This window comes from Apodemus sylvaticus, chromosome 16 (assembly GCF_947179515.1).
Source record: "Apodemus sylvaticus chromosome 16, mApoSyl1.1, whole genome shotgun sequence".
NCBI lineage: Eukaryota > Metazoa > Chordata > Mammalia > Rodentia > Muridae > Apodemus > Apodemus sylvaticus.
Genome location: NC_067487.1, coordinates 6,966,880 through 6,981,127, shown reverse-complemented (window position 1 = coordinate 6,981,127; position 14,248 = coordinate 6,966,880). Strand labels below are relative to the sequence as shown.

The following is a 14,248-nucleotide window of genomic DNA, read 5'->3' as shown; positions in this document are numbered from 1 at the left end:
CGAATGTTGACTTTGGGGCCTCCTGCTTTACAAATAAGAACAACAAAGTAACACAACTTATTTCTGAAAGTGCCTGAGAGCACTTTACTTGCCAAATTAGATAACTGCCTCTCCAAGTCTAGTTGCTGAAATTAGACTGCCAGTTGTAACGTGAATATATTTGATGGAAAAGCAATGACTTTTTTTTGTATAAAAGAGTTGTTCTTATTGCAGACACTCATCCAGGCTCCACTCCCTTACAAAAAATAATTAACAAACTGAATAGCATCATAGTATTTTAAGCCACATAGTTAAAAGCCAGTTCTACCATGGTTCTGCTGGCTCAATGAAGTTATCTTTTACTGGTTATCAGGAAGTAGTAAGCATAATAAACCACAGGAAAATGAGAGAATTGCGTAGGAAATGGAGTGAAATTCCCTTCCTAGTGTTCTGTACAGTAGCATGTAAGTGCTAGTATTAGCAAGCTCTGGTGCTGTGGGAAGGCTCATTCATAAGGAAGCAGATCATGTTCATACCTGGGATTGGTACAGAGACGGTCTCTGTGAGAGACTCCTCCCCCACAGGTCCTGGAGCATGGGGACCAGGGAGACCAATCTGACCAATGGCCATGGGTGGGCTTGGGGCCTTCATCACCATACTTCACACACTGTCCTCCACGACACCACTAAGCATTATAAAGAGAAATTAAAAGTAACTTACATGAGTCCTGCATAGGTGATTTCATTTCATTACTTTTGTAATGGGGAGGGATCTTGTAAAATATGTAAACATTGGGTTATCTACACTCAAGTGGCATGTACTAAAGACACATTTAGTGTTTCTTTATTTATCTTTCCAAATGCAGCACCACCTGAGGAATGCATGTAAAGAGAAGATGTGTGGATCAGACACCGCAGAAGCCTGACCTCCGGGAGGAGGGCAGACAGAACTGAAATATTTACGTGAACATCTGCTCTGATGGCTCTGCTCTGAAATCGTGACCCCTGACTTGTACAAACAAGGTGCTTTCCTCAGCAGCTTCCACAGAGAGTCTCTAGTGGAAGAGCCTCACTGGGGGGAGACCTGGGACTCAGCACCTTGTCATGTCTGGTCGGCACCTGGATTTTACTCCAAAACACCTGGGCTCAAAGACTCCAGCTTGCTCATTTAGGGCAGGTTAGATATCACCAGCCTTCTGCAGAGCTGAGGTAATTGCTCAGGAATTCTGCCTCCCCCCATGAGGTCTAGAGATGGTCTGCTCCTCTTTTGTAAACGATGGCTCACTGATCTCAATTATGACTGAACCCATGTGGCATCTTCATCTCTCTTACACACATACTTTTGGGAATCTTGTGGTACTGTAGCACAGCCTTCACTCCCAGGAGTACAGTGATGGAGGTTATCTATTGAGAAGAGGGAAGACTTCCCTGGTTGCTATTTGCATTAAATAAACAGAGCCTGGTCTATGGACAGTAGGTACATATAAAGGGGCAGTCTCTAGGATTTGAGGCAACAGCTGGGTCCCGAGAGAAAGTAATGCTGCTTCTGAAAAACTTAAATGACACAGTTTCAATAACCTATTACAGGAGTACGGGGCAAAACTTTTAAATGAACTACTGACATTGAACAATTATTGACCCATGAAAATTGTTTCAATAAATCATTCAGGAAATAGCAGGATGCATGTGACATGAAGCAGGAAACAGGATAATAGGGACAGGGATTCAAACTAGACAGGGAAGAGGGAGGTTGGTATAGAAGGAGAAGGAGCCAAGAGGGACAAATAATACCAAGGTTGTTTGATAAAGACTCAAGGATTCACGTCATTTTCTATTTACCTAAAATTATACACAATAAATGTAAACATTTACATATACATACAAACATATAATGTGTGTGTGTAACTTGATGGATGCTATGTCATTAAACTGACAATGCTTTCCATAAAAATCATGGACTAACAAAATCCTCAGTACCAGGCACTGAAAATCCTGTTCAGAATGGTTGGCCAGGTACTCCAAGTGACTTTCAAAGTGACATGGTAGCTGCCACTGATTGACTCTCAGATGTTGAATGTGAGACCCTGTTGCTGAAGACACTACACACCTCGGATACAGGACTTTGATAATTTAAGCTGTATCTTCCATTAAGTCTAGATTCCATGGTACCAGAAGATCCTATTCCAGATGCTAGGGGAGGAAAGGAAACAGTCCTACCCAGATGTGACAACTACTAACCACAAAAAAGGCAACAAGGCAAGCTATTAGGTGCCACTCTCATTGGTATTTACCAACATCTGCCTAACTGGACTTAAGCCTCTCTCAACGGGAAGAAGAACATGTGGTATTGGAAACATAGACAGGTGCCTGGGGCTTTGAGGTCATGGAAGAGAATCTACTACTATAGCATACTCCTGATTTCATTCTAAACCCTGCCTTTATACCTATAGATACATACAGTCATCTCTCTTCATCAAAGAAGCTTCTCTTTAGGGTCCATGGGGACCATCACAGACTATCACAACTGAGCAGAACACAGAGATCAATCAGATATGGAGGCCAGCCTCAATGAATACACATATATCACAGCTCTCTCATTTATGGCTCAGGGAACATCTCAGAAGTGGGAACAGAAAGGGTATAAAATCTGGGATGCGTGAAAGTCCACTGTGAAATAGTCTCTCATAGAAATTGTAGCATAACCAATATCTGAACAATGATAACATCAATACACATGAGAATGTGGAAGGGGGAAATCTTGCACGGTCCAACCTCTAGACAAGGAACTATGGACAACTGAAAACTTTGGGGAGAGAGTTAGACTCTCCCAGGAAGGAGGTCCCTCATTGGTTGTCCAGGAAAGAGTGGTTGACCCAGAAACATGCACACAAATGCACATAAACAGGAAGAGTGAACTCAGCAGGTTGTAGTTATGTATTTGTGCATATATATTATTGTTACATTATTATTATCATTCATATATATATATTTATTTATATATAGATAGATGCATACATATATGAGGCCATCAATCTGCAAGTGAGGGAGACATGGAAGGAGTTTGGGGAGGGTATTGTAAAGAGGCATGAGGGAACAAAGTGAAGGGAGAAAGGGAGGAAATTATACCTTAATTAAAATATACAAAAAGCAAATTATTTTGAAAATCTCATCCCCGTAATTCTTTGTATTTTCTTTTCTCTTTTAGGAAAAACATCTATCTCTTGTATCACCCTCTGCTCTTACTGCACATGACAAAATAAAGTGCAGGTAGACACCTCTGCTCACTGAGGCTTCTGTAGCTGGGCATGAGCAAGTCTTCTAGTCTCAAACAGCCCTGCCCTCTGGAGAAATAAAAGAAGGAAAGACCAGGATAAGGCCAACGTGTTGCCTGTGGATAAGAGTCCCTGATGGGCAAAAGAGTGAGTGAGTTTGCTGTTCATTTCATTTGGTTTTAAAACCACCTGGTTGAAGGTTTTCCAACACAGAGAGCAGCAGACACAGAAGCCAGGATGAGCAAGTTGACTAACATGAGGATATTCTCAGGTAGACATGTCTTAATTTAAAGATGACAGGAGATCCTGAACAGAGGCAGGTAAGCAAAGGGTACTGTGCCCAAAAGTAGAAGCTTGCTTCATGGGAGAAAGCACAGCCACAGTGCCTGTGGGCCATCTTGCTGCAGATCGCAGGACTCCTGAATATGTGTCAAGTCCTGGCCAAGTTCACAAGTTGACAATAGGTGGTGTCATGTTTATGTGTGGTCACCTGTGCCTGAATACTTGGGAACATTACCCAGTGTTCTTTGATGATCAGAGATTCCAAAGCCAGTGCTTCTTTTTATCCATGGGCTCTTTCAAGAAACTAAAAGCTTTTTGTTAGACTTTTATTGTGAATCAGTTGAGTTGCTTTTATCACTAGAATTTAATTGTCAGTTATTGCAATCTCACTTGCAAGAAGAAGTCAGCTGCAGAGGTTACACTATGTCAGTTGCAGAGGTAACACCGTGTTGTATATACTTTTAATTTATAAGGAATATACATAGTTAATGTATATAATTATTATTCTTTAATCCTTTTTTACAGTCCAGTCTTCATCTCCCTCCTGGTCTGCAACCCCAACTTCTCATCCCATACCTCCTCTCATCACACACCTGTCTACAAGAGGATGTCCCCACCCCACCCCCATGTCCACCCCACTTGGGCCTCAAGTCTCTTGAGGGTTAAGTGCATCTTCTCTCTCTGAGGCCAGACCAGGCATATACACGCAATCATTACGTACTACCTGATTGCTCATTCTACCAAATTTGTATAACTTATTAATAGCAATATCACCATAGAAGAATCACAGTGTTCTAGCAATGATGTAGGTGTGCACATGATGAGAAACGCTAGTTTTAAACACCAGTGTAAGAGGAGGAGGGGTGTGGGGGTTGCAAGACTGAAGTTGTGTTGAGGGCTGATGGAGCCAGCATCTTACCATGTCCTGCCCACACAGTGTGCCCTCTGCTGCTGGCATGAACTTATGGAAGACCAATGGAATTGGCATCTTACCATGTCCTGCCCACACAATGTGCCCTCTGCTGCTGGCATGAACTTAGTCTCACATTTTCTTCCAATCCGATGGCACCACAAGGCCTTACAGATATCCTAAAGGAAGGGAAGCCATTACTGTACAAATATTTTACACATCTGTGCTAAAATCTCAAACCTATCAACAAGTAGAGCCAATGATTGTCCCCCTTAGCCACAGGGAGGAAAAGTCAAAAGATGCCCCAAACCCAGAATCCTGGCTTCAGTTCCTCTGAATTCCATCCATGGAATTTTACTATTTGTATGTATTCAATCATGAAATATGAAAATCATATGTTCTAAACCAAAAGGTAAAATAGGATTAATCTATACATAAAGGAAACCCATAAAAATGTGATTTAAAACATCCAAATATCATTTGATCATGTATTCCTCTCTAACTTTATTTCCATTCATTTTCTTATATTTGAAAATTAAATTTTTTCTCATTCCTTATTAATTCACTTATATTTAGAGTTGGAGTCTTATCGTTATTCAAGCTGTCTTTGAATGCCCAGGATCAAATGATCCTTCTGCTTCAGCTCTCCAGTATCTATGATCATAGGTACTGTATCTACTCCCCAATTTTTGAATTATCCATGATCAAGATACTGTTGGACATCTATTCATTTATGCATCATATATGTATGCATGTATCCATCCATCTACCCATTCACTAATCCATCCTTTTAGGAGTCATGGAGACACAGAATTCTAACTAAATATGAACATACTTGTAGAGTTTCTGGCTACACATAGTAGGAGCTGGCAGAAATAGAACTAAAAGAAAAAAATGGTAATTTAAAGGAGCATGGCTGGAGGTTTTATATGTTTCTATTGAATTGTTGAATAAGATGGCAACATTGGGGATAAAGACATAAGCAATGCCATCAGACAAAAAAGGAGTTATCTGGAGAAGAGTAGTATGGTCAGAGCTGATGTCTGCAGCTTAGATAAGCTAGCAACACCTTGTTTGGGATACTGGTAACAACAATACAAATTCTGTAAAATAAGTAGGATTTAAAATGATTTCATTTCACTCCATGAAACCATTTCATCAATAATAAACAGATACACTATAATTATCTTGATATTTTTTATATTTTATAAATAGTATTAGGATACCAATGATGGTATGGTTCAAAGTCACAAAGCAAATAATATAGAGACTAGATGCACAGTCTAGAAAATCTAATCTTTAAACAAAAACTTTAGTTTTATAAGTTTTCTGTACCTTTACATATATCAGAGTAACATAGAAAAATTCTAGTTATTTCCCACAAATGGGCAACTGGCCTTTAGAAGAACCCTGACTGAGTTTAGATGATTGTGCTGGAAAGAAGAGAGGCAGGGGAATTACTATCACTCCTGAAACGTTGAGGGCTTTCTGGAAGACTATAAGTACTTTCTATTTTATTCTTGATTTCATTATAAACTAGAATAAAAGGAACCTCAAAACTAGTTACTTTCACTGATTTATGAGTAGTTTTACTTGTGGTTTTAAGTAGAGCATTCCTAAATCTGGACTCTCCCTGTCTAGCCAGAGTATGTATCTGTGCTCTGTGAAGGATTTATGTGGGAAATCACCGAAGAGACATCCTGGGGGCTGCAGAGGCATCACCTTTGTGAGGAACTGCTCTATAAATACTTTACTTAGGAAATTCAATAGTCAGAAGCCCCATGATATACTGCTGCATTGTTTTCTTAATATTATCTGAAAAATGCAGGGTTATTAATTTGCCAACCTAAACCAACTAAACGTTATTACTGCACTCGCTCCCACGTGATAAATCAGAAAGATCTGACTTAACAAGTCAAGTGAGCTCCCAAATGAAAGCTGATACCCGCAAAAGTATCTCCCGTCATCTGCTCCACCAGGGAAGCATGTGTTTCCTGTTACATTGGGCCAGTCCTGGAATATAGGATCTGACATTTGGTAGGTGCCCAATAAATGTGGAATACATCACTGTCAGTCGCACTAAACAAAATGGTTTTATGAATCATGCTGTATTGAGCATGTGGCAGTAACTAACCACTTGCCTTTCTGAAGTCCAGCATACAGAGCTTGGCTTTCTCTCCAAACTGCCACTTGCACTGTGTATTTGCATCGTACAACTGCCCCGGCAGCTTCTCGGGGTACTTGTACTCTTTCACGGGCTTCGGCTGATCAGCAAGACATATCGCTTGGGCAGTGCTGAAGGAAACAGGATGTGTTACCAAGGGATAGACAACCAATTATGTATCCTTTCTCATGCAATTTGACGACAGATTTTGTTCAGAGAGAAGCTTACTTTTCCCATGAGACTTGGTACCATATCTTTCTTGGTTAAATTCAGATACAGAAGCCACATTTTCCGAAATTATTCATAAAATATTTTACCTATCTAAGACAAATTGCTCTTCATTAGAAATCTCAAGCTTATCATTTATCAAGGAAAATGCAGCTGAGTAATTGCGAGCAGATGTCTAACTCGAGGGTTTCCCCCACAGAAGTATTTATAAACAGTCTTGCCAGACACATGCAGACTATGGAAATTGCCATGAAATCAAACCTTAATCAAACGATCTCAAATAGGGCAACTCACTCTAAGCCCTCCCCTCCCTCTCCTTTTCTTCCCCCACCTCCCTTTTCCTCCCCCTCTTTCCCTTCCCTTCCTTGCTCCCCTTCCCCCTCCTGTCCTCTCTTCCTTCCTCCCTCCCTCTTCTTTGCCTTCCTTCACCGCTCCTCTTCTCTCCCCCCACTTTCTCCCAGGCTGATGGGTACATGCACAGCATCTACAGCTTCCATCTCAAGGACTTTCTGAATATCCAGTGGCCATTATCTGTACTCAGGGTGATTACTGAGTAGATTTCCAAGTCCTGAAGGAATTAAATCCTGCTAAACCTCACTGGGAGGTCACTAGGGTCCAGCCAATGATTCCTTTGTAAACAAACACAGCATCTGTAAGGAGGTCTGGATATGAAGTATCTCTTCAAAGGGCTCATGAATTCAAGTTTGATCCCCAACTAGTGGGCTTATTGGGAAGTGATTGGCTTCTAAGTTCATTGACTTTATCAATGGATTGACATTCTTATGAGCTTCTGCGGGATATTGTGAAGTCAGGTACAGTTGAAAGAAGGAAGTAATAGTTTATCACCCCATCCTTCCTCGCTCTCTCTCTGCTTTGGGGCCATTGTGAAGCAAGGAGCCTCTTTCAACACATTCTAGACCATGAAAATTTGCCTTACATCACACTTAGAACTAGCAATTCATAGCTGAAATCTCTGTAACCATGAACTCAGAGCACCTTTTTCAGGTGATTTAACACAGCAACAAAATTTAATTAATAAAATTCCTTGCTATACAGTATATGGCTGATACATTTTAGGTGTCTTCCGTGCATTTGTGGTTTGCATTTAATAGTCTTATGTTTGCAAGTAGCTAATACATCCTTCCTATAAGTTCTCATAACCCACATCTCGCTAAACATCTTGCTAAACCCAATTGTTAGCATTATGATAGACTGAATCCTACAGGCTGGAAGACCTTTGCCTGTGCTTTCCATGATGTTACTTTCAGATGCCACACCTTGGCTGAATCAAAAATGTTGCATGGCCCTATGGGTTCCTCCAAACATAGTGGGGGTAAAGCCTAGTGGACCTCTGCAATCTCTTCAGAAGATGGGGGGAAAACCAAGTCTAAGGTCAGCATTATACAAAACCAAATCCAGAGGACGATATTAGAGGAAGTTACAAACCAAAACCTGTTGTAAAGATCATTGCAAAAGTCTTAAAAAAATTAGTGAAGAGTCCAAAATTATATAAAATAAATTATGTATTGCAAACAAGTAATCTTAATCCTAGCTTCAAAAATATAGACTATAGCACAACCATGTGGGCTCAGTCCTAGTTCAATGTTCAAAAGTCAGTTAGAGGGCATGTTAGAAAGATGGCTCAGTTTTTAAGAGCACTGTAGGCTTTTCTACAGGACCTGGGCTTGATTTTGAGCATCCATATTGTGGTTCACAACTGTTTGTAACTCCAATTCCAAGGTATCTAACATTTTTTTCTTTTGGCCTCTGTGGGTATTGGGCATTCATATGGTACACATACTCACATGCAGACAAAACACCCATACACATAAAATAAAAATTTAAAAAATTTAAGGAGTCAATTGGCATAATCTACTTTGTCAATATCACATAACCTTATAAAACAGCTGCAAGCAAAATGGGATAAACTCCAACAGCCATTCCTAGTGAACCAGGAGAAGAAAACCCCTTAACTTAATAGAGAACATCTTCAAAGGCTAAATTCATAATCAGTCTTGCAAAAGATGAAACTTTCCCATTAAGGCCAGTCTCATTGATCATTTACAGCACTGTACTAGATGTCCTAGCCAAGTTGACAATAGAAGCAGTCAGAGAGACTATCTGTAGATAGGAAGACAGGAAAGGAGACTGTCTATGTGTACAGAGCCATATTGGGGCAGTCTTGCACTTGGTCAGAGTTTGACTTTGGTCAAGGTTAACTTCTCCCAGTTAGCCAGGATCCTGCTCCACCTAGGGTGGAGTGCACGTAGTAAAGGTCAAGTTCATTGTTCCTCCAGGTATAGGAATTCCTGAATTAAACAGGTGACCCACCCAGCTGCCGGAGCAGTCAAGACGAAGACCTCCAAGAGAAGCTAGACAACTTCCACCGGAACTCAGCCTGGAGTCTGGGGGGAAGGGTTTGCCCGAACTGTTAAAAGGTCCGGCGCCATTAAAGTTTACGGCTTTGATCAGTGAACATTGACTTGGCCGTACGTTCTTTTCGCTTCTCTTCCCTATGACCCCAAAATTCTCTCAACAGGTAACCCGGTTTACATGTGGCTGCGGGCAGCTACATAGTGGCGCCCAACGTGGGGCGACCTGGCACGAGAGAATTTCTTGAGGTAGCCCTATCCAGCGAAGCTTCGCAGAAAAAGGTGAAAATTAATGGTGTCCGCACGGTAAGCAACATAGAGGGCAAAACTAGCGCTAGTGAATTCGTGTCTATGGTTGTGAGTGCAAGGAATGGATACAGTTTTTCAAGCATACTGCGTGGACCCAGCGCAGGACTGCTTGGGTTGATAAGATAGGGAAATATGGGGAAGGAATTTGGTAGGCATTTGCCCAAAGCTCGTAAGAGCTGATTTCGGCGAAAAGAAAGGGGTTTTTAAAAATAGGCATATGTCCACAGCTTCTAAGAGCTGTTTAAAGAGGAAAATGGATGCAATTGCTTAACAAGCACGCTTAACTTTCTGTGTATCTTTCCGTGTTTGTCCCGGTGCACCGACTGTCTATGTGTATGTTTATGTCCTCTCTGTGTCTTTGTGTGAATGACTGTTTCATGTTAAAAAGAAAAAATTGGTAAAGATTACATCTGCTGGTTGTAGGTACCTAACCTTTTGAGCTAGCCACAGTTTGTGTGGGGATTGATTCAAAGCCACGCTGCAGCAGCGTAGCTCACTCACCCAAGAGGCAAGCATGGCTGGGGAAAAAGCCGCTCTTAAAGCCCAGAAACCTCGAGATTTGGGAAGACTTTGGTTTGGCTTGTGAAATTCATGTAGTCGCTTTATACATGTTTCTAATTGGTTTTAATGATATAAGGCTTTACATTTCTTGACTAAAGAGTTATAAATTAATTGGTTATTATGTAAAAGGTATAGTGTTATTAAGAAAAGGTTAGTTTAAAACTGGTGATTCAGTGTTAGAGCTATCTTAACTAACTACACGTGGCCTAACGCCACTCATGCTTTGTTCTTGTTTATAATTGGATTTAAAGGTATATTTTGCATGTCTTGACTATAGAGTATTGGCTTAAGTCACTGCACATGATTTAAAAGGTATAATGTTATTAACAAAAGTTAGGTTAAGGCTGGTAGTTTAGGGTAGTCGCCATTTTGAACACGTGGCATGATGGTTAAGGCTGGTAGTTTAGGGTAGTCGCCATTTTGAACACGTGGCATGATGGTTAAGGCTGGTAGTTTAGGGTAGTCGCCATTTTGAACACCACATGGCATGACGCAATCCAGGAAATACAGGCCTTTGGGACGCTCCTAAATTGGCATGGTGTTTCATGTGAATCTTGGCCTGGAGATTAGACTTAATGAAGATTAAGATCTAAAATATTGTCTCTTTAATAAGTTACACTGTTATACACTTGAACATAAGAACTGGCATACAAACCTTGTGCTGTAAATATGTGTTTGCCATTAATTTTAAAGAAAATAGATTGTTTAAAATTGAGATTTGCTTCCAAAATTACAATTGTGCTCTAATATTGCAACAAAACATTGAGTTACAATAAAAATCAGTGTGTCATTGGCTACAGTTTTCAGTTTGCAGGCTCGTAATTGTTAACATTTTGTAATTAAGATAATTTTGAGAGTGATGCAGCTATGGGTTTTAGAGGCCCATTGCCTCTTTTCCACAAGTTTATAGGCTACAATGGTAGGAGCAAAATTTAACCCTCCAAGATTAAAAAGGATATCTCTGTAGAAATGTATTTGATATCAAGTAGGTTCCCTTGACCATGGAATTACTGGTTTCTTTTGTTTAATCCTTAAATTGTCCTTGTAGGTTTGGGTCTGGTCTTAGATAAAAGGCTCAGATTAGAAGATATTTACATTTGAGGAATCTCATACAATGTCCTTGCCAAGGACTCAAGGTGGATCCTAGGGCAGAATTTTTACATTTGAGTTAATGCAAAGCTTAGAGCTGCCTCAGGGGAAGCTAGTGAGGAAGCTTGAGAAATTGTTTCTGCCTTACAGGCCCCACCTAGGGAGTGTTTGGCTTAAAAAAAAAAAAAAAAGTTTTTGACTTATCCAGGTGTGGGTTAAAATGCTGTTCAAATCTATGAAAGGTCAAGGAGGCTATAAAGGCATTAACATTTGGCCTGTCTACTCCCTACAAAATTATTGTAAATTTAAAGGGTTGCTTTTTTGCTTTACATTCTGATAATTATAAAAGCATTTGCTTCTAATTTTAAAGAGACAACAAAACAATTTCATTAGAAAGTTTTGCCTCAAGGAATGGCTAACAGCCTTATGTCTTGTGAGAAAAAGTGTTTTGTCTCTGTTTCAATACTAGAAGTTAAGATCTTAAAAATTTCAGTGTATAATGTTCATAGAATGTTTGTTACAGGCCCTTGCTCCTATAGACTTTTAGAATTTTTAGGTAAATGGCTTTCAAAGGTTGTTAGGATATATTAATTGGCTTTATCTTATTTACCTCATTTTAAGCTTGCCACAAAAGGTCTTAAACCTCTGTTTTCAAGGTAGGAAACGTTTGTTCCTTGCTTCAAGCAACAATCAAATTTATTATTAATGGTTGGTCTATTACATGGCAAGCATTTTTAGGCAAAATTAATAATTGTTATCCAAAAGATAATTTGTACTATCAGATCACATGTTTATTCCTTTAAGTTTCTCCCTGCTTCAACACAGATACCTGAATTGGGTGCTATAGCAGCTATTTTTAAGATGTTAAAGGTCAAGCTTTTAATAATAGTAGATATACATAGCTCATGGTTTATAATTGCTTAAAATTGGTCCATTTTTAATACTGCTAATTCTTAATTTCTACAGTTTGTACAAATGTGATTCAAATTTCTAAGAACAAAGGATATATTCTCTAAATGACTGTCCTTTAGGTATTTGAAATAATTTTATATTTTGTGCACATCAAATTATAAAGATTTGTTCTTGATGTCCTCAATTTCTACCTCTACCACGTAATGGTGTTAATCCTAGAGGACTTAGGTATTACAGATAAATGATATTCATATTTCTAATTTAAAAGATTAAAAAAAATATGTACATGTGACTGATGATTCATTTTTAGGCTGTCTAGTTGCAACTGCTCTAACAGAAAAAGCAACTATATTTTATATAATTACATAGTTATTGCCTATGTTATGGTTTATACCTTGTGTTCCAACTTAAATTAATAAAACAATATCTTCTTGGAAGAAAGAAGAGAGGGGAAATTGTGTCCCTGTGCATATAATTTAAATTATGCTTGCATGTTTAAAAAAAAAAAAATTTTAAAATTTAGATGCCAAGAAACTCCTTGCTAAATGTATATGACATCTTGTAATTAGACATATTGATGTCTAGGTGAAATGAAGGAATTCACTTACTAACATATGCCATGATCCTGATTTAATATTGGGGGAGAAGGCATGTCCTCTGTTTTTTCCACAGAATGCGGCAGAAGATATGCTGAGTGTGCTTGCTGAATGCCCAGACCATGGTAACATAAGAGTTATATTGGATATATGTTCTTGACTTACCTCAATTGTTAAATGTCCCAGGTTAGATAAATTGCCTAGCTTCAAGCTTTTAGACTTTGTGGGACAGAACATGGAGACTGTTATGCTAGCTTAGGAAAAATTAATTAGAAGAGTTAAAATGACTCTTCTCCTTATTGTGCTCAGCTGACTCAACCATAGACTGGTCTAGAAATAATTCCAATTTTGAAGATTCCAATTTTGAAGATGGCTAACAATCTTCAGCCAGCTGTGTTAATTTAACATATAGTCTCCACTTTTCCTGAGAAGTAACAGCTTATTTCTTGATTCACAAGGCTACCTCTCCCACCTCAGAGGCCAAGCTTTGGGTCCTTAAAGTTGTTAATTTACAACTGAATTGGATACTTCTGGGACAAGTTAATCCTATTCCACCTTTAACTCTTGACCTTGTCTGTTAAGCAGACTGGCTGTCTCCACCCAGGCTCACCTGGATGGAGAGATTACATGTCTGTTAAAGACACTTGCAGACCCCCCTGGCTTCAAAACTTACACAAGTGGATCTCCAAAGAGGGAGCCACATAGAACTCAGATCTATGTGTGTTTGTTTTTGAACAAACATGGGTACCAGCGAGACGTGCAAGGCAAAGCACTGCATGGGGAGGTGAATTTCTGCTTCTGAGTCCCCAGGAAGTACACCTAATTGCATAGGGGTTAACGTCGAGAGGCTGTCCTTAAAATAATAAGGGAGCCTATTCCCCCTCCTCTGAAAAAGACGTTATACAATATTTAAGAGGAATTACGGTCAATGCTTCCCCTCCTGGTTAAGGCCCGCCTTCTTATGAAGGATATTTATCCACTTGTTTTCTACCTCCTCGTGTTCAAATTAATAAAAAAAGGGAGGACATGTACAGAGCCATATTGGGGCAGTCTTGCACTTGGTCAGAGTTTGACTTTGGTCAAGGTTAACTTCTCCCAGTTAGCCAGGATCCTGCTCCACCTAGGGTGGAGTGCACGTAGTAAAGGTCAAGTTCATTGTTCCTCCAGGTATAGGAATTCCTGAATTAAACAGGTGACCCACCCAGCTGCCGGAGCAGTCAAGACGAAGACCTCCAAGAGAAGCTAGACAACTTCCACCGGAACTCAGCCTGGAGTCTGGGGGGAAGGGTTTGCCCGAACTGTTAAAAGGTCCGGCGCCATTAAAGTTTACGGCTTTGATCAGTGAACATTGACTTGGCCGTACGTTCTTTTCGCTTCTCTTCCCTATGACCCCAAAATTCTCTCAACAGGTAACCCGGTTTACATGTGGCTGCGGGCAGCTACATCTATGTGCAGATGACTGTCTATGGAGAAAATCTGGAAGCACCAAGAACACTTCCTGGAAATCATAAGTGTATGTAGGAAAGCTGCAACGCGAAAGGCTAACACACAAAATCGATTGCTTTATAGGAACCA

General features: G+C 39.8%; 1 protein-coding gene across 1 annotated transcript in view; it reads right to left on the bottom strand.

Moving 5' to 3' along the window:
• Adamts16 (ADAM metallopeptidase with thrombospondin type 1 motif 16) overlaps positions 1-14,248 on the bottom strand; it is a 125,353-nt gene that overhangs the window by 51,084 nt on the left and 60,021 nt on the right. Inside the window, exons 10-12 of the mRNA XM_052159967.1 lie at positions 6,584-6,737; positions 4,526-4,621; positions 516-664 (exon numbers count right to left, since the gene is read on the bottom strand). Of these exons, the coding sequence (XP_052015927.1) occupies positions 516-664; positions 4,526-4,621; positions 6,584-6,737 (399 nt within the window). The remainder of the gene's footprint in view (positions 1-515; positions 665-4,525; positions 4,622-6,583; positions 6,738-14,248) is intronic.